This window comes from Procambarus clarkii, chromosome 32 (genome assembly GCF_040958095.1).
Source record: "Procambarus clarkii isolate CNS0578487 chromosome 32, FALCON_Pclarkii_2.0, whole genome shotgun sequence".
In the NCBI taxonomy this organism is placed as follows: domain Eukaryota; kingdom Metazoa; phylum Arthropoda; class Malacostraca; order Decapoda; family Cambaridae; genus Procambarus; species Procambarus clarkii.
The window spans coordinates 11,176,531-11,196,274 of NC_091181.1; the positions used below are offsets into that span (position 1 = coordinate 11,176,531).

Consider the following 19,744-nt stretch of genomic DNA (forward strand, 5'->3'; position numbering starts at 1 on the left):
TACTTTATTCATTCTCGTATTCTTGAAGATATCCTCACAGTGTACCCAAAATTTGCCAGTGCAGGCTACTAAACATATGGCCCTGTATGACTAACCATCCTGCGAGATGGGGACTTTTATTACCACTGCTACCTTATTCACTCTTGTGTTGATGATATCCTCAAAATGCTTCTGGAGTCTGCCAGTGCAAACTGCCCGTCACGTGCCTCTGTATGACTAACCATCCTGTGTGATGGGGATTTTTAAGCATCACCTAGTTAGCTTTTTTGACACACTGTACTCCACTTCATATAGTCTAGGGTAGCTGCACTAATGCAGATGTACCTCATGAATTATTAATAAAAAAAATGAAATAAGATACCGATTTTCAAAACATGTTTTCTGAAGACTGGTTTGCATTCTGGGTGCAACCGTTTGGTTACATTAATGGTGGACGGAGGTGTGTAGACAGGGGAGAAAGAGAGATGAGGGAAGGGAGTGTTTGGGCAGGGAGGGTAGAGACTGAGGGAGGACAAAGATAGGTATGTATGGTGGAGACAGAGGACGGTAAGGTAATTATTTGGAGGAAGCCATAAGCCAGTATGACTATAACACTTGGAAAGGATAAGATGAGAATAATCAGGGATAGAATGGAAAGACGTGTGGTGCATGTGTCCACTTTACATGCAGTCGTGCCAAGCAAGGGACTCCAGTCATCTCCAGCCAAGGGACCACAAAACCACCTACCGTCCATATAATATAGTCCACATGGCCTCTCGCGTTCGTTGGAAAAGAAAAGAGGCACCTTCTCTAACTTGGGGGGGGGGGAGTACATGGACATTTTCACCCAGTGCAACTGTCAGAAACTTGCTCAAACTTAAACTGTGGTGATTATTTTTTTTTGCACATCATCACTGGCCCGTGGGGGATGAGACTATGTACCACTAATAAGTCTAACTATTATTTCAGGGCTGCTGAGTCCTACTCTTCATGGACAGTATCGCCAGGGGAATAAGTTGCACACATCTGATCTCACTTTGGCCTGACGTGCGGTGTTGTACCACACAATCATGTTCCTCACTGTGCAATACAAGACTCACCCTTGACTTGTATTAGCGTACCTCTCTCACTTACGACCAATAAAAGCTTTGTCTCTCACAGTAATTTAAATTGTATGTTAATAATTATATTTTTTCTCTGTAATTTTATTTTAAACTCTTTGTACTTGTGTAAAACTAGTTTCTAGGCGGGTAAGGAGTTACACGATGGAATTGTAGATTTAAACACAGTTATAAAATAATAACAAAACATTTAATAAAAAGAAATGAGCTCTATAAACAAGAAAGTAATATTAAAAAAAAAAACATAGAGAGAATATATTGCATCATTATTGGCTCGAGATAATAAAAAAGTGAAAAATATCACTGAGAATGCATTTACGAGAACAAAGGTGCATAAGGCGTGTGCTATCAGAGGAATCTTAATCACCAAGCATTCTTTCGAAAGACAAAGGTCCTTGAAGGATATTAGGAAAACAAAACATACGTTCATCCTGAAAATCGGGACATTCCACGGGGAGGTACATGACTGTAAGTGGTACCCCTTCGTATATATATATATATATATATATATATATATATATATATATATATATATATATATATATATATATATATATATATATATATATATATATATATATATATATATATATATATATATATATATATATATTAGTATATTTTGGTAGCAGTCTTTCTTGTAATCATATGTTGTTAAATATGATCGAAAAAGTAAGATTAATAATTCTAACACGAATTTTCTCAATATTTCTTATGTTTCCTTTGACTGTCGATGGTAATTGAAAAATCAATCCTCCAAAATTCATTTTTATTTCTAGTCTGACGCGACGCCTGAACGCGTTTCGTAATTACCTATTACATTTTCAAAGACTTTAGTTTACACACACAACTGTAACCTGTAAACACGCCATTTGCTTCCATATTTATACTCGCATTTGGGTGAGGTGATATGGTACAACAGTTTTGGATGAGGTGAACAAACTTGTGAGAAACACAAGACAGAACATGGAACAATGGGTATTAATTGGATATATGAGAGCATAAGAATGAAAGTAACCTGCAGAGAGCCTATTGGCCCATACTTCCTCTTGATGCTTCTATATTAGTACGGAGTCTTGAAGTGGGTGGAATATTGTTGTGCATTAATTCGCTGTTGATAGCTGGTGTTGATTTTTTGATGTGTAGTGCCTCGCAGATGTCAAGCAGCCTGCTATCGCTGTATCTATCGATGATTTCTGTGTTGTTTGTTAAGACTTCTTTGGTGATGATCTGGTTGTGGGAAGAGATTATATGTTCCTTAATGGAGCCCTGTTGCTTATGCATTGTTAATCGCCTGGAAAGAGATGTTGTTATCTTGTTTATATACTGAGTTCTTTGGGGCTTACAGTCCCCAAGCGGGCATTTGAAAGCATAGACGACGTTGGTCTCCTTTAAGGCGTTCTGCTTTGTCTCCAGACAAAAACTCTCCAGACACAAATCAGAACGCCTTAAAGGAGACTGTGGGAACCGACCTGTGAGATTTATATTTATTTAATTTATATGAATTTATATTTACGTTAATTTATATACTTCGATAGCAATTTGTATAATGATAAGTGGACTGTATTTCTGCAATAATCTCTTAATCTCACAAATCGATCCTCTACACATTAGGGGGGTTTATATTAAATTAATTTATATATATGCAGCCAATCAAACTACAGTATTAACTACATACATTGAAAAGGTTCCTTATCTTATAGTACAGCAGGTTAGTCCACCAGGTATAACTAGGGTGTAGACACCAAATTATCCTCTTTGAGGTAGCTTCCATCACCCAGTAACTGGTGCACAAAATCTTGCTTCCTCGTCTTGACCTGTCAAAAGTGCGCTAGCTGTGAAGCCAGAATCCTATATATGACAAGCTATATCAGAAAAAACACTATACATGGAACAATAAAGACCTGGCTTAATTACCTTTAGTTTGAGGCTATATCGTGCTCTAACCGGGTAACCCTACCCAATGACATTAATGGCCACTAATGATAGATAATGGGTTTCGGAAAGAACACTTAACTTGATTTGATGACAGCGTGTTGAAAATGGTACACCTTTGGTTTCCATAACACTACGTCCAAGTAAAATTAACAGGAGCCAAATTTGCTCCCGTGAGAGCCTCTGGTCTAGTATCAACAATGGCTGCCCTCCTTCCCCCTGACGCCTGGCTTACATTGTCCAGATTTCAGAAAGTGATAGAAGGGTCACATTTACTCTACTTTAATATTGATAATTAAGTTAATTTATATGAGATGTTTTTATGATGGTAAAGTCCAAAGACTAATGTATTTAAGAATAATTCCCACCATAATAGGTGGTGATTTATAATAGTATGTGGTGATGATATCCCGTTTTCTATAGACGGTAATTCCACTACAAGTTACGTTTTCTATGGGTTAACGTGTTTATACAACACAGCTATTATCTGTCTGTATGATATATTAAATGGTGTCGGGTTTTCCGACAGAGACCAACATCGTCTATGCCTTCAAATGCCCACTTGGGGACTGTAAGCCCCAAAGAACTCAGCCGAGTTCTTGAGGATGATGGTAACCTTGGGCATGGTATTTTGTTCAAGTTTTTGTCCTTCACGTGTGCCCCAAACAATGAAGTGATTGGATAAAATACCATGCCCAAGATTACCATCAGAGTGCCGGCAGGATGATGGGGAATTAGCCTCAGCAACAATTATCTTTTGTCCGGTCGTGATGGTTGAGTGGTTAAGGGGTCCTGTACACCAGTTGCAGAGTGCTCCTGGTAGTATAGGATTGAGTCACTTCTGGGGTGTGAGTTTTCAGTTATATATATACATATATATATATATATATATATATATATATATATATATATATATACATATATATATATATATATATATATATATATATATATATATATATATATATATATATATATATATATATATAAACATATATGTTATACCTAGTAGCCAGAACGCCGTTCTTGGCCTACTATGCAAGGCCCGATTTGCCTAATGAGCCAAGTTTTCCTAAATTTATATATGTTTCGATATTTTTCTTATGAAATGATAAAGCTATCCATTTCATTATGTATAAGTTAATTTGTTTAAATTTCAGTTTAAACTAACGTAGATATTTGACCGAACCTAACCAACCTTACCTAACCTAACCTATCTAAACCTAACCTAAACTAACACAACTATGTCAAAAACTTATGTTCCTAATATAATATATTAATTCAAATAAACTAATTGGAAAAAATTTAATGAAAATAAAGAAAATCAGTCGGCCTATTAGGCAAATCGGGCCTTTCATAGTAGGCTGAGAAGTGCGTTCTGGCTACTAGGTACTACTACATATATATATATATATATATATATATATATATATATATATATATATATATATATATATATATATATATATATATATATATATATATATATATATATATATATATATATATATATATATATATATATATATATGTCGTACCTAGTAGCCAGAACACACTTCTATGCCTACTATGCAAGACCCGATTTGCCTAATAAGCCAAGTTTTCCTGAATTAATATTTTTTCTCTAATTTTTTTCTTATGAAATGATAAAGCTACCAATTTCATTATGTATGAGGTCATTTTTTTTATTGCAGTTAAAATTAACGTAGATATATGACCGAACCTAACCAACCCTACCTAACCTAACCTAACCTATCTTTATTGGTTAGGTTAGGTTAGGTAGCTGAAAAAGTTAGGTTAGGTTAGGTTAGGTAGTCGAAAAATAATTAATTCATGAAAACTTGGCCTATTAGGCAAATCGGGCCTTGCATAGTAGGCTGAGAAGTGCGTTCTGGCTACTAGGTACGACATATATATATATATATATATTTATATATATACATATATATATATATATATATATATATATATATATATATATATATATATATATATATATGACTGAAAACTCACACCCCCAGAAGTGACTCGAACCCATACTGCCAGGAGCAACGCAACTGGTATCTACAGGACGCCTTAATCCGCTTGACCATCACGACCGGACATAAGGAAGTGATAGCCGAAGCTATTTGAACCACTTCCCCGCCGGCACTCGGATGGTAATCTTGGGCATAGCATTTTATCAAATCACCTCATTCTTTGGGGCACACGTGAGAAACACAAATGAGAACAAGCCTGAATGGTCCCCAGGACAATATGCGACTGAAAACTCACACATCCATTTATTTCACACAACGCGTTTATTTCCGCGTTGCTATCTCCGTTGTTCACTAATACCTGAGTTACTCTTTTCAAACTTTATACTCACGCTACTCCATTCGGAGCAGTGGGTAAGCGCTCGACGAACATAAGCCTTATGAACACTGGCTTTGTATCTTTGGGGGCACTTCGCATTTGTGTTCCTCACGTGTGCCCCAAAGAATGAGGTGATTTGGTAAAATGCTATGCCCAAGATTACTATCCGAGTGCCGGCGGTGGGGTGGTTCAAATAGCCTCGGCTATCACCTCATTATGTCCAGTCGTGATGGTCAAGTGGATTAAGGCGTCTTGTACATACCAGTTTCTTTGCTCCTGGGAGTATGGGTTCGAGTCACTTCTGGGGTGTGAGTTTTCAGTTGCATATTGTCCTGGGGACCATTCAGGCTTGTTCGCATTTGTGTTCCTCACGTGTGCCTCAAAGAATGAGGTGATTTGGTAAAATGCTATGCCCAAGATTACTATCTGAGTGCCGGCGTTGGGGTGGTTCAAATAGCCTCGGCTATCACCTCATTATGTCCGGTCGTGATGGTCAAGTGGATTAAGGCGTCTTGTACATACCAGTTGCGTTGCTCCTGGGAGTATGGGTTCGAGTCACTTCTGTGGTGTGAGTTTTCAGTTGCATATTGTCCTGGGGACCATTCAGGCTTGTTCGCATTTGTGTTCCTCACGTGTGCCCCAAAGAATGAGGTGATTTGGTAAAATGCTATGCCCAAGATTACTATCGGAGTGCCGGCGGTGGGATGGTTCAAATAGCCTCGGCTATCACCTCATTATGTCCGGTCGTGATGGTCAAGTGGATTAAGGCGTCTTGTACATATCAGTTGCGTTGCTCCTGGGAGTATGGGTTCGAGTCACTTCTATGGTGTGAGTTTTCAGTTGCATATTGTCCTGGGGACCATTCAGGCTTGTTCGCATTTGTGTTCCTCACGTGTGCCCCAAAGAATGAGGTGATTTGGTAAAATGCTATGCCTAAGATTACTATCTGAGTGCCGGTGGTGGGGTGGTTCAAATAGCCTCGGCTATCACCTCATTATGTCCGGTCGTGATGGTCAAGTGGATTAAGGCGTCTTGTACATACCAGTTGCGTTGCTCCTGGGAATATGGGTTCGAGTCACTTCTGGGGTGTGAGTTTTCAGTTGCATATTGTTCTGGGGACCATTCAGGCTTGTTCGCATTTGTGTTCCTCACGTGTGCGCCAAAGAATGAGGTGATTTGGTAAAATGCTATGCCCAAGATTACTATCCGAGTGCCGGCGGTAGGGTGGTTCAAATAGCCTCGGCTATCACCTCATTATGTCCGGTCGTGATGGTCAAGTGGATTAAGGCGTCTTGTACATACCAGTTGCGTTGCTCCTGGGAGTATGGGTTCGAGTCACTTCTGGGGTGTGAGTTTTCAGTTGCATATTGTCCTGGGGACCATTCAGGCTTGTTCGCATTTGTGTTCCTCACGTGTGCCCCAAATAATGAGGTGATTTGGTAAAATGCTATGCCCAAGATTACTATCCGAGTGCCTGCGGTGGGGTGGTTCAAATAGCCTCGGCTATCACCTCATTATGTTCGGTCGTGATGGTCAAGTGGATTAAGGCGTCTTGTACATACCAGTTGCGTTGCTCCTGGGAGTATGGGTTCGAGTCACTTCTGGGGTGTGAGTTTTCAGTTGCATATTGTCCTGGGGACCATTCAGGCTTGTTCGCATTTGTGTTCCTCACGTGTGCCCCAAAGAATGAGGTGATTTGGTAAAATGCTATGCCCAAGATTACTATCCGAGTGCCGGCGGTGGGGTGGTTCAAATAGCCTCGGCTATCACCTCATTATGTCCGGTCGTGATGGTCAAGTGGATTAAGGCGTCTTGTACATACCAGTTGCGTTGCTCCTGGGAGTATGGGTTTGAGTCACTTCTGGGGTGTGAGTTTTCAGTTGCATATTGTCCTGGGGACCATTCAGGCTTGTTCGCATTTGTGTTCCTCACGTGTGCCCCAAAGAATGAGGTGATTTGGTAAAATGCTATGCCCAAGATTACTATCCGAGTGCCGGCGGTGGGGTGGTTCAAATAGCCTCGGCTATCACCTTATTATGTCCGGTCGTGATGGTCAAGTGGATTAAGGCGTCTTGTACATACCAGTTGCGTTGCTCCTGGGAGTATGGGTTCGAGTCACTTCTGGGGTGTGAGTTTTCAGTTACATATATATATATATATATATATATATATATATATATATATATATATATATATATATATATATATATATATATATATATATATATATATATATATATATATACATATATATATATATATATATATATATATATATATATATATATATATATATATATATATATATATATATATATATATATATATATATATATATATTTATATAGGGGTACCACCACTGGTTTAATTAAAGGGACCCCACATCCTCGAAGAAGAAAATAAATAGTGTTCAAAGAAGGCCTTGTGGATTCTCACTGAATACTTTAATCTTTTCCTCTCCTTCCACCCCTTTTTTTTTTATTTGATTGTATTGCAATGCTACAGTTTACAGAAAACACACACTTATATAACAATATACCAATCAGTGTTCGAAGACCTCGTCCAGCTCCTCGGGGGTCGGGTGCGTACCCAAGATACAGCACGCATTTCCCCTCTGAACAGCGACGCTGAGGCGCTGGAACATAAAACTGGCCGCTTTTGGGTCTCTAGTCTTCCCAATGAGTTCCTCGCCCAGCTCCTTCAGGAACTTAAGTGCACATTTATCCCAGGCGCCCAGAGTCTCCGAGCCTATTGGCACGAACCTGTAACAACGTTCTACGTCCCTGTACTTGTTAGTTTTCTGGGTCTCCCTGAAGGTGTCCGTCCCGCCTCCCTCAGCTGTGCTGTTAGATAGATAGGTATCAGGCAATGTAGATGCACACGTGTAGTCCCACACGACCTGTTTACCTTCCCTCCACGGCTGCGGGGTGACTCCATCTGGGCGTTTTTGGCTGTTGTCAGGCCTGCACAACTGAGGTTCCCTTTGTGCTGGGTACCCAGCTGAAGCCAAACTTCTCTTCATGATGTCATTGACTGCTTCATGTCTTGCAATCTTTCCCTGTGTCTTACGACAGATGAGACCATGGCTGCAGTATTGGTCTGCCCGTGCATGGCCGCAAATACACCGGTGCTCGGTGGAGAAAGGGGCGGCAAGGCGGAGAGTAACACCAATACTTAGGGTCCGATGGTACAGGCGGGTGCCCAAGGCGGAATTAGGGACTGCCAACAGGAAGTTCCCGGCATGGGGCGCTTGCACAGCTAGAAGACGCGTTTTGTCCTTCCTGGAAGCTGCCTCCAGCAATGATGTGGCTATGTTTTCCACTATGGGGCTATCCCATTTGGACTGTTTGCAGTCATTTGGAAAAGTCAGTCGAGGGTGAGAGTTGACAAGAGTGTCCCACTGACCGGCTCCTTCCATGAATTTGGGATCATGAATCCCAATGGATTCTCTTAGCTATTCCGGTTGTATTTCCTTAACTAATTCACCTGTTGCACTGGTTGAGGATAAGATAAGATATATATATATATATATATATATATATATATATATATATATATATATATATATATATATATATATATATATATATATATACATATATATATATATATATATATATATATATATATATATATATATATGTCGTACCTAATAGCCAGAACGCACTTCTCAGCCTACTATTCAAGGCCCGATTTGCCTAATAAGCCAAGTTTTCATGAATTAATGTTTTTTCGTCTACCTAACCTACCTAACCTAACCTAACCTAGCTTTTTTTGGCTACCTAACCTAACCTTACCTATAAATATAGGTTAGGTTAGGTTAGGTAGGGTTGGTTAGGTTCGGTCATATATCTACGTTAATTTTAACTCCAATAAAAAAAAATTGACCTCATTCATAGAAAAAAGGGTTGCTTTATCATTTCATAAGAAAAAAATTATAGTAAATATATTAATTCAGGAAAACTTGGCTTAATAGGCAAATCGGGCCTTGAATAGTAGGCTGAGAAGTGAGTTCTGGCTACTAGGTACGACATATATATATATATATATATATATATATATATATATATGTCGTACCTAGTAGCCAGAACGCACTTCTCAGCCTACTATGCAAGGCCCGATTTGCCTAATAAGCCAAGTTTTCATGAATTAATGTTTTTTCGACTACCTAACCTACCTAACCTAACCTAACCTAACTTTTTCGGCTACCTAACCTAACCTAACCTATAAAGATAGGTTAGGTTTGGTTAGGTAGGGTTGGTTAGGTTCGGTCATATATCTACGTTAATTTTAACTTTAATAAAAAAAAATGACCTCATACATAATGAAATGGGTAGCTTTTTCATTTCATAAGAAAAAAATTAGAGTAAATATATTAATTCAGGAAAACTTGGCTTATTAGGCAAATCGGGCCTTGCATAGTTGGCTGAGAAGTGCGTTCTGGCTACTAGTAGTAGGCATCCTTCAGTCTCGGGAGACTATGGAGTTGCGCCCTAGTTGTCAATCCTGGTGCAGCGTCTGGTGTGACTGATGAGGCCAATCCGAGAGTGGCAGTCCATCCCACACCGAGCACAAACGATGTCCGATTCTGGTCTGTCTTCCTGGTTACCGGCTTTCCTTCTCTGTCTCTTTGCCTCCGATTCCTTGGCAAGTGACTCCTCGAACTTGGAGAGACCTCGTTGAACAGACTACCTCCAGGCTGAACGGTCTGCAGCCAGTGTCTCCCATATAGCAAGATCGACGTCCATGGCTTTCAGGTCCCTTTTGCATACGTCTTTGTACCGTAGCTGGGGCTTGCCTACTGGACGCTTTCCCTGCCTCAGCTCTCCATACAGGAGATCCTTGGGGATCCTGCCGTCGCCCATTCGCACAACGTGCCCGAGCCAGCGCATTCGTCTCTGTTTCAGCATTGTGTACATGCTGGTGATTCTTGCTCTCCCCAAGACGTTGTTGTTTGTCACCTTGTGAGCCTTTGTCACCCTGAGGAGCCAGGTGATGTCCAAGATGTGTCTAAGGCAGCGCATGTGGTAGGCATTCAGCCGTCTTTCCTGACGGGCGCGGAGTGTCCAAGACTCACTGCCATAAAGGAGAGTGCTCAGGACACAGGATCTGTAAACCTGAATCTTAGTATACTCAGTTAGCCTATTGTTGGCCCACACTCTCTTTGTCAGTTTGGACATGGTAGTAGATGCCTTACCGATGCGTTTGTTTAGCTCCGTATCAAGAGAGAGGGAGTCAGAGATTGTGGAGCCCAGGTACACGAAGTCGTGAACAACTTCCAGTTTGGAATCAGAGATGCCGATGTCAGGTGGGGAGTCCACTCCTTGTCCCATGACTTGTGTTTTCTTCAGACTGATGGTGAGTCCGAAAGCCTGAGAGGCCTCGCTGAAGCGGGTTATGAGCCGTTGGAGGTCTTCAGCTGAGTGGGCAGTGACTGCTGCGTCGTCGGCAAAGAGGAAGTCGCGCAGACACCTCAGCCGAACCTTTGTCTTGGCTCTCAGCCTGGCGAGGTTAAAGAGCTTTCCATCCGACCTGGTCCGGAGGTAAATGCCTTCCGTGACAGATCCGAAGGCGTGCCGCAGCATAACTGCGAAAAAATCCCGAATAGGGTTGGAGCCAGTACGCAGCCCTGCTTTACTCCACTTCGGATGTCAAAGGCGCCTGATGTTAGGCCATCAAAGACCACGGTGCCCCTCATGTTCTCATGGAAAGATCTGATGATGCTGAGGAGCCTGGGTGGGCATCCGATCTTGGGGAGGATCTTGAACAGGCCATCCCTGCTGACGAGGTCGAAGGCCTTCGTCAGATCTATGAAGGCTACAAAGAGTGGCTGCTTCTGTTCCCTGCATTTCTCCTGCAGTTGTCTGAGGGAAAAGACCATGTCGATGGTGGACCTGCCAGCTCTGAATCCACATTGTGATTCTGGATAAACTCTCTCTGCACGTACTTGGAGCCTCCTCAATGCGACTCGAGCAAACAGCTTTCCGACAATACTGAGGAGGGAGATTCCACGGTAGTTGTTGCAGTCGCCCCTGTCACCTTTATTCTTATACAGTGTGACGATGTTGGCATCCCTCATGTCCTGTGGCACCTCTCCTTCTTCCCAGCAGAGGCAGAGAATTTCGTGCAGCTCCATGAGCAGGCTACCTCTGCAGCACTTCAAGGTCTCAGCAGGAATGCCATCTTTGCCAGGAGCTTTACCAGAAGCAAGAGAGTCTAGGGCATCACTGAGTTCTTCCAGGGTCGGTTCACTGTCGAGCTCCATTAACACAGGTTCTGGCTACTAGGTACGACATATATATATATATATATATATATATATATATATATATATATATATATATATATATATATATATATATGTCGTACCTAGTAGCCAGAAACCAGTACTGGCTTCTAGCCAGTAATAGAAGCATCAAGAAATATGGACCAATAGGCTTTCTACAATCACTTCCATTTCAATACCCATTCTTTCGTGTTCTGTCTTGTGTTGATGAAATTAATACCCTATTAAATACCACCTCACCCCATCCACGTCACTCAAATGTAGATATAAATAAATAGGATATATGTAAGTTCTATTCAGTTGTGTGTGTGTAAAGTCTTTGAAAATGTAATAAGTTTTTACGAAACGCGCTCAAGTCTCGCGTCAGACTAAAAATAAAAATGAATTTTGGAGAATTGATTTTTGAATTACCTCCAACAGTGAAAAGAAATGTACGAAAGATTGAGAAAATTCGTGTTAGAATTATTAATCTTACTTTTTCGGTCATATTTAATAATATATATATATATATATATATATATATATATATATATATATATATATATATATATATATATATATATATATATATATATATATATATATATATATATATATATTTATATATTTATATATATATATATATATATATATATATATATATATATATATATATATATATATATATATATATATATATATATATATTCTGAATTTAGTTTTCGCAAGTGCTGTAGCACAACATATCCTTGGTGATCTTGGAAGTCTATATTCGTACTGCTTTTGCTATGAAGACCTCCGTTGTTGCCGTCCTTTTTGACCTGGAAAAGGCTTACAACACCGCCTGGAGATATCTGTATTCTGTCCCAACTTCATTCCTTTGGCCTTCGTGGTAACTTCCCTCTCTTTCTGCAAAGCTTCCTCTCTCGTCGTTCCTTTCAAGGGAGGCTTTCTGCCACTCTCTCTGCCTCTTTTCAGCAATACGAAGGTGTGCCCTAAGGTAGTGTTCTGAGCACTACTCTTTTTCTGGTTGCCCTCGATGGTCTTCTTTCCTCTCTTCCTTCTGGTATCTTCTCCGCTCTCTATGTCGACGATCTTACCCTTTGCTGTCGGGGTGATGATTCGCCTCTTCTTCAAAGGCGGCTTCAACTTGCGATTGATGCAGTGTCGTCTTGGGCCACCAATTATGGCTTCAGGTTCTCTACATCTAAAACTTCTGCAATGACTTTTGCTCGTAAGCGTTTCGTTCTTCGTCCCTCTTTGTTGCTTTATGGTCAACCCCCCTTGTGTACAAGGATTCCGCTAAGCTTTTGGGGTTAGTCTTTGACACTCGTTTGTCTTGGTCGGCCCATATCTCTTACCTACGAGTTGAATGCTCCTTAGGCCCTTAATCTCCTTAAGCTTTTGTCCAATATTTCTTGAGGAGCAGATAGGCGCGCACTCCTTGCAGTACATTCCTCTCTCATCCTGTCTAAACTTGATTATGGTTGCCCTGCTTACTCGTCTGCTTCTCCTTCTACTCTTCGCCGTCTTGATGCTTTGCACCATACTGGGTTTTGCCTCAGCTCTGGTGCTTTTCGTTCGACTCCCGCCCTCAGCTTGTATGTTGACACTGGCTTCCTATCTCTTCGCGATCGCCGTGATCGCTACTGTCTTCACTATCTTGCGCGGTCCTTGCAGCATCCTTCCTCTCGCCTCTGTCGTGCTTTAACTTTTACTCCTCCTGTGGTTCATGTTCCTCTTCACCACCTCCCTCTTTCTGTCCAGTTATCTCGCTTACAGGATTCTCTTTCAGTTCGTATTTCTAATATTTCTACTCGTGTTGTTCCTTCTTTGCCCCCGTGGAGAGTCCCCATTCCGAAGTTTTGTACATCCTTAACTCGCATCACTAAAGCTTTTACCCCTCCTAAGGTTCTGAAACGCCTTTTCCTTGAGCACTTTTCTTCGCACTTCCACTCCGTTTCCATCTTCACCGATGGGTCTAAGTCTGTGGACTGTGTAGGCTACTGTGTGCTCTACATCTCCTGCTTTCTCATTGTCAATCTTCCTTCGTGATTGTCGTTGACTCTCGTAGTGCCCTCATGGCTCTCGTGTCCTTTGATCTGGTCCATCCAGTGGTCGTCGAGATTCAACATTGGCTGTTTCTTATTTCCAGTAAATTTAAGTCAGTTGAGTTTTGTTGGGTTCCCAGCCATATTGGTGTCTCTTTAAATGAGCGTGTGTACGCTGCCACTAGGGAAGGTGTCCGCTCTTGTCCCATCTCCCATAAAGGTATTCCTTATTTCGTCTTTTACCCAGTTATTCATTTCTCCATCCTTATCCGTTGGCAGGATTGTTGGTCTTCTGTTACTAGTAACAAACTGCATACTCTTAAGAGTCATGTGTCCTGGTGACCTTTCTCCTGCCACCATAACCGGCGATGGTAAACGGCTCTGGCGAGGTTACGTATTGGCTATACATGTTTAACTCACGGTGACTTAATGGAGCGCAGTCCTGCTCCTTATTGTCCAAATTGCATTATCCATCTTCCGGTCATGCATATCCATGTTGAATGTCCTGACTTCCAGGATGAGTGTGTGTCTTGTTTTCCGACCGCCCCTCGCGGTCAATTGTCCCTCGATAGAATTCTTGGTGAATGGGATACTTTTGATATCGTTCACCTTATGCGTTTCTGTTCTCGTATTGTCATCCTTGGTGATATTTAGCGTCTGATTATCCCGCACATTTCTTGGTGCTACATAGCCTTCCCGGGTTGGTGCCTTCTTTTGATAATTACTTACATACTTAGTTAAGAAAAGTGCTGAAAGATTCCTTTGACTATTTTCAGTTGAGAGAAGTGTTATTTTAGTTAAGAACAGTGCCGGTAAGAAATATTAAATAGATTAAAAAAATACAATGACATAGTTGATTGTAAATAAACCTAGGTAAATGAGTGAATAAAAGTTTTGTAAATAACTAAATCATTTTTAACAATCATTTTAAAACTAAATAAATTAGAACTAAATAATTTGTAACTAATTAAAATAAGCAATTTGTAAAAAATAACTTTTAAATGACAAAATATATTTGTAAATATATTAAGGACTAATAAATACTTTGTAGTAACTTGTTGATAATTAGTAATGCGGTTTAATAATACGTGACAATGAACTATTTATTGAATGACAAACAGTCGTACATTTAATTTTAAAGAACGAAAGAATTTGTAAGAGAATACAATAACCGCAGTGAACATGTGGAGAATTTTTCTAGAATATGATAGAGAATGCGATAAATGTAATAGACATGCAAGGCATTTGTAGAGAATAGGCTGAGAACACGTATAATGTGTAACAAGTTGTACAGAGAACACGCTGTAAACATTTGCAGAACACGGAGAGAACATATCAAGTGTGTGAAAAATATGATGTGGAAATTTGGAGAACATGGATAGAATCATTTAACAAATATGGAATAACTAAGGCAAGGGTATTGAGATGATGAGTATTTACACTCGAGTATTGACACAAATACGATAAGATTATTGGTAAAAGCAGTGTTTAAAATTCTAGGGAGGCGGAGGTTTGAGTGGAGTTTGGGAAAGGGTGAGATGTGGGGGAGTAGGGAGTGACGGAGGGAGGGGAAGATAAGGGTGCAGGGAGTGGGGGAGATGAGGGAGGGGAAAGGCAAGAGAGGGAGTGGGGCACAGGAAATGGAGACTTAAGGAGTTAGGTGTGGTTTGGGAAGATATGGGGGTGCGGGGAGCTGGGGGATGAAGGGGGAGCTAGGGAAGGGGTGAGAGCTTGCATGGGGAGGTGGAATAAAGGAGAGTATGGGGACGGGTGCAGGGGGAAAGTGGTGGGAGGACGTGAGGGGGAGTGTATGACTGTGGGATGATTACCTGGTGGAGTTTATTTACACAGGTGTGATGAGGGTATGGTTAGACTCGTGTTTACTTTGATAAGGTAAAGGTTGATAGCTACTCACTTGTTGTTGTTGATGATCTGGAATATTATGTTTGATGAAAAATTGAACTAGGGCGGAGCACAGGAGTTGGCACTTGGTAACTGTTTTTGATCACATTAGCTACGTCCGAAATGTAATGGGTTCAAAATTCAGGGGAATTGGACTGATAATAACAAACTTACAGGAGCGAACTAAGGCAGGAAACAAGAGCCGGAGCTCGGTAATTGCATTAATTTTATTTTCTGTATCATAAATATAAGAGGTTTAAATCTTAGGGATATTGATTGGTTAATAGCAGAGTTGTAGGAGTAAACTTAGGCGGGGCAAGAGCCGGAGCTCGGTAACTAAACTGATGTTTTTTACTATGTCAAAAATAACTGTTATAAATCTCGAGGAAATTTATTAGATAATAGTATTGTTGTAAGGGTAAATTACGGCGGGTGGCAAGGGCTAAAACTCGGTAACGCTATTGATGTATTTTACTACGTCGGAAATACAGTGGTTTTAAATCTCGAAGAAATTGATCGGTTAATAGCAGAGTTGGAGAAGTAAACTAAAGTGCGGGACAAGAGCTGGAGCTCAGTAACTTCTTTTGATCTTATTTTTGTTTAAATTTTGAAATAACGTTCGAAATGTAAAGGGATTAAATTTTAGTTAATTTCGACTGATAATAGCGGATCTACGGCGGTCAACTAAGGTGGAGGATGGGAGCTAGAACTCGGTAACTATTTTCTTTTCTTAATACGTCAGAAATCTTACTTCTCAGTTTTAAACTGAGCTAAAATTGGGCTATTAGTAGCGAAACTACACATATTAACATATAGAGCCAAGAACTAACTTCTGATTCTGTGAATTACTTTTTCAAAAGTGAAAATTAAGTCTTTACAGTTTATTTTTCTCCCTAAGAACTCTTTAATACCGCAAATGTAAGTAAAACTGACAAAATTTAGTCTTAAAAGGGGTATAGAGCGTATATTTTCTACATAAGAATTCCTTAACAAACTACTATGAACATATTTAATAAAACTGGGAACTCCGAAGTATTTTCCTTTAACTGAATTCTGAAAAAAATCCGTCTGAAAACAGGTGGCAGGTCAGCGGTGATTAAGACTTGGAAAAATTTCCGTCGAAAACAAGTGACTGTCAACTAGAACTAAAACTCTGAAAAAAAATAAGTCATAAACGGGTGAAGGGTCAGCAGTAACTCTTCCAAGATAAGTCCTTTACCTCTCTCAGAGTGACGGGTCACGGTAACTTAAAAAAAAACTGTAATTTTTCCGGATCCCCCAAAACAAAACGGCGCCGCTAAGGGCTGAATTCCAGGACCTAAAACAAAACCAAAAACTACTAGCTGAGGGGTCTTTTTTCCAGGACCCAAAACCGCCATTTACTGCTAAGGCATTAATCCCACTACGTCGGGATACCACCCACCGTTGAAAAGGAGCAGAACAGCAGTAGCAGGGGAGTAGTAGTATACGTGAAAGAGGACCTGGATGCAACTAATAATGAGGAAGTAAACACCGTGGGATCCTCAGAGTCGGAATGGTACAACATACTAACTCAAGATGGTAGCAAAATGGATGTGGGAGTATGATACAGGGCTGACACAGCAGCGGCAGAGGACGTACCTGATCTGCATAATGTGATCAATGCGTCATCAGAAACTCAAACCCTAATAATGGGGGAGTTTAACTATGAGACAATTGATTGAATAAATTTAACATCACAAGCAGCAGAATGAATAATTTTCTGATCTGGTTCAGGACTCTTGTCTTATACAGCATGTGGTACAGTCCACACGGGGTAACAGCATACTAGATATTGTGCTAACATCAGAAGAGTGTATGATCAAATTAAGGTTAGGGAAGAGCTGTCATGTGGTCAACATATTTAAAGATGCAATAGAAATACAGAAACCCACATAAAGGGTCATGACCAAGCATTTTTAGATTACCATTGAGGTGACTATCAAGGAATGAGAGAGGAACTGCAACTCATCTCCTGGAGGGAGCTAATAGGTGAACACGGCATGAAAGCATCTTTGCCAAACTTTAAGGTCATCATGGAACTCGTTCAAAAATATGTTCCAAAAAGGAGGAAGAAACGAAAGGGAACTAGGTGGGTGGCTCAGAAATAATACAAGTATTGATAACTAAACGGAACCTCCGGAGAACGTATAAATCAACGATGGACTTCATTGTTTATGAGATGTATAAAATGACTCTAACCTCACCCGCCCAGGAAATCTGATCAGCCAAAAGGAATTACGAAAGAAAACTTGTTCAAAACATAAAGATCCAAAGTCGTTATATGCCTATATAAGAACTAAAACCAAAACTAAGGACTCGGTATGACCTCTAAAAGATGAGACTAACCAAACAATAATGCACGACTAAAGGACAGCTAGCACACTATATGAACATTGTACGTCAGTGTTCACACTAGAAAGATTAGATGACATCCCATCAACCACATAACTCTTTCAAGGAGGTGAAGAGAATGAATTTAGGAAAATAAACATAACATTCAACATAATTAGGAAGAACATTGGCAAACTAAAAGGCCTGAAAGCCCCAGGTGAGGATGAAATATACTCCGATGTCATTAAGGGACTGGCAGAAGAACTATGCCTTATACAGAACTTACTTTTTCTCAAAGTCTCTGGACCATGGGATAGTCCCCCCTAGACTGGAAATATGCAAATGTCACCCCTATTTTGAGAAAAGGCAGAAAGAGCTCAGTGGAGAGCTACCGTCAAATCAGCTTAACATCACATCAGAAGGTGCAGCATGTCAGCAAGGCATATCTCAATGAATGCAAGGCATATCTCAATGAATGACCCTTACTTGATAACGTACACCCTGATCTTGGACATAATACACACGTCTCACCAAGTCAGAGTTGAAACAATTGGCCAATGCACAGTGGTGACGTTGCACGCAGTTGCAGCCAGGACGGAGCAAAAATCTGCAGTAAATACTGGTTTGGAAATAGTGTGGTTGATTTATAAAAGCAATTTCTTGGTAATTACATAACAGACATTGAATCACAGGATGGTTTCAAGCAAATGTTAGACATGAATGAACAACTTTTAAAGAATTTAATTTGTATATGCTTTGAATGGGCCTATAAGCTTTCTGCTGATTTTTTTTATTTTTTTGTTCAAAGGCAGACAAATGTAAAGGACGAAATAAACCAAAGCAAATTAAAGAGAGCTTCTGCAGTGCAATTCAAGTGAACAAGTGTGAAACAAAAATATGTGAAGAAACATACACCTTGTAGACGTAGTGATACAGCCAGATTGGTATAAAATATATGTACCAGATAGGTACAAAATATAAATACCTGATAGGTACAAAATACAGCCAAATTACCCATGCATTATGATGAGGGGACCTATCAGGAGAACTAAAGCACCAAGTCACTAGGACAATGTAGCACTGGGAAGGGATCAGGATAAAGATTTGCAATGGGACGGAGGAAAGGAATTGTGCCCAACCATTTGGACGGTCGGGGATTGAACGCCGACCTGCATGAAGCGAGACCGTTGCTCTTTCATCCAGCCAAAGTGGTTGGGCATTATGAGGGAGGGAAAATGCGATATTTACCTCAAAATACTGGCAAAGGCGTGTGAGTGACGTGTAGTGGAGATGATTACCAGGTGGCAGCCTGTGAGATGCATTTCCACTACTTGATCCACCATGATGCCCACCTGTTCCAGCACCTGACCCACCATCTCTCCCTCGGGTCCACGCACTTCTTGACGACTTGCTGAAGCAATGCCCACCAACCCTGCCATCACAACTACGCCATACCCAAGCAACGCCATCATATTCTGGAAAATATTTAGTTGCTCAATAGATTTATTTCATATATGTTGACCAAACCACACACTAGAAAGTGAAGGGACGACGACGTTTCGGTCCGTCCTGGACCATTTCTAGTTTGTGGTTTGGTCAACATATTTTTGCCACGTTATTGTGACTCCTCGTCTGCATTTCACATATATGTCAGTGTGTCATAATTATTTCATATCAACCATCTATGCCAAACTCAGTATGTAAATCATCAAACACATAATAAACACAAGAACCTACATATATCACATAAATACAAAATGTCTTAAATCATGTCGCATATTGTT

General features: G+C 40.4%; 1 protein-coding gene across 1 annotated transcript in view; it reads right to left on the reverse strand.

Annotated features, from left to right (window-relative positions):
- The window catches only part of LOC123747452 (probable glutamate receptor), a 128,849-nt gene extending 109,420 nt beyond the window's left edge, over positions 1–19,429 (reverse strand). The window contains exon 1 of the mRNA XM_069334971.1: positions 19,209–19,429. Within this exon, the coding sequence (XP_069191072.1) occupies positions 19,209–19,429 (221 nt within the window). The remainder of the gene's footprint in view (positions 1–19,208) is intronic.
- Between the last annotated feature and the right edge of the window lie 315 nt (positions 19,430–19,744).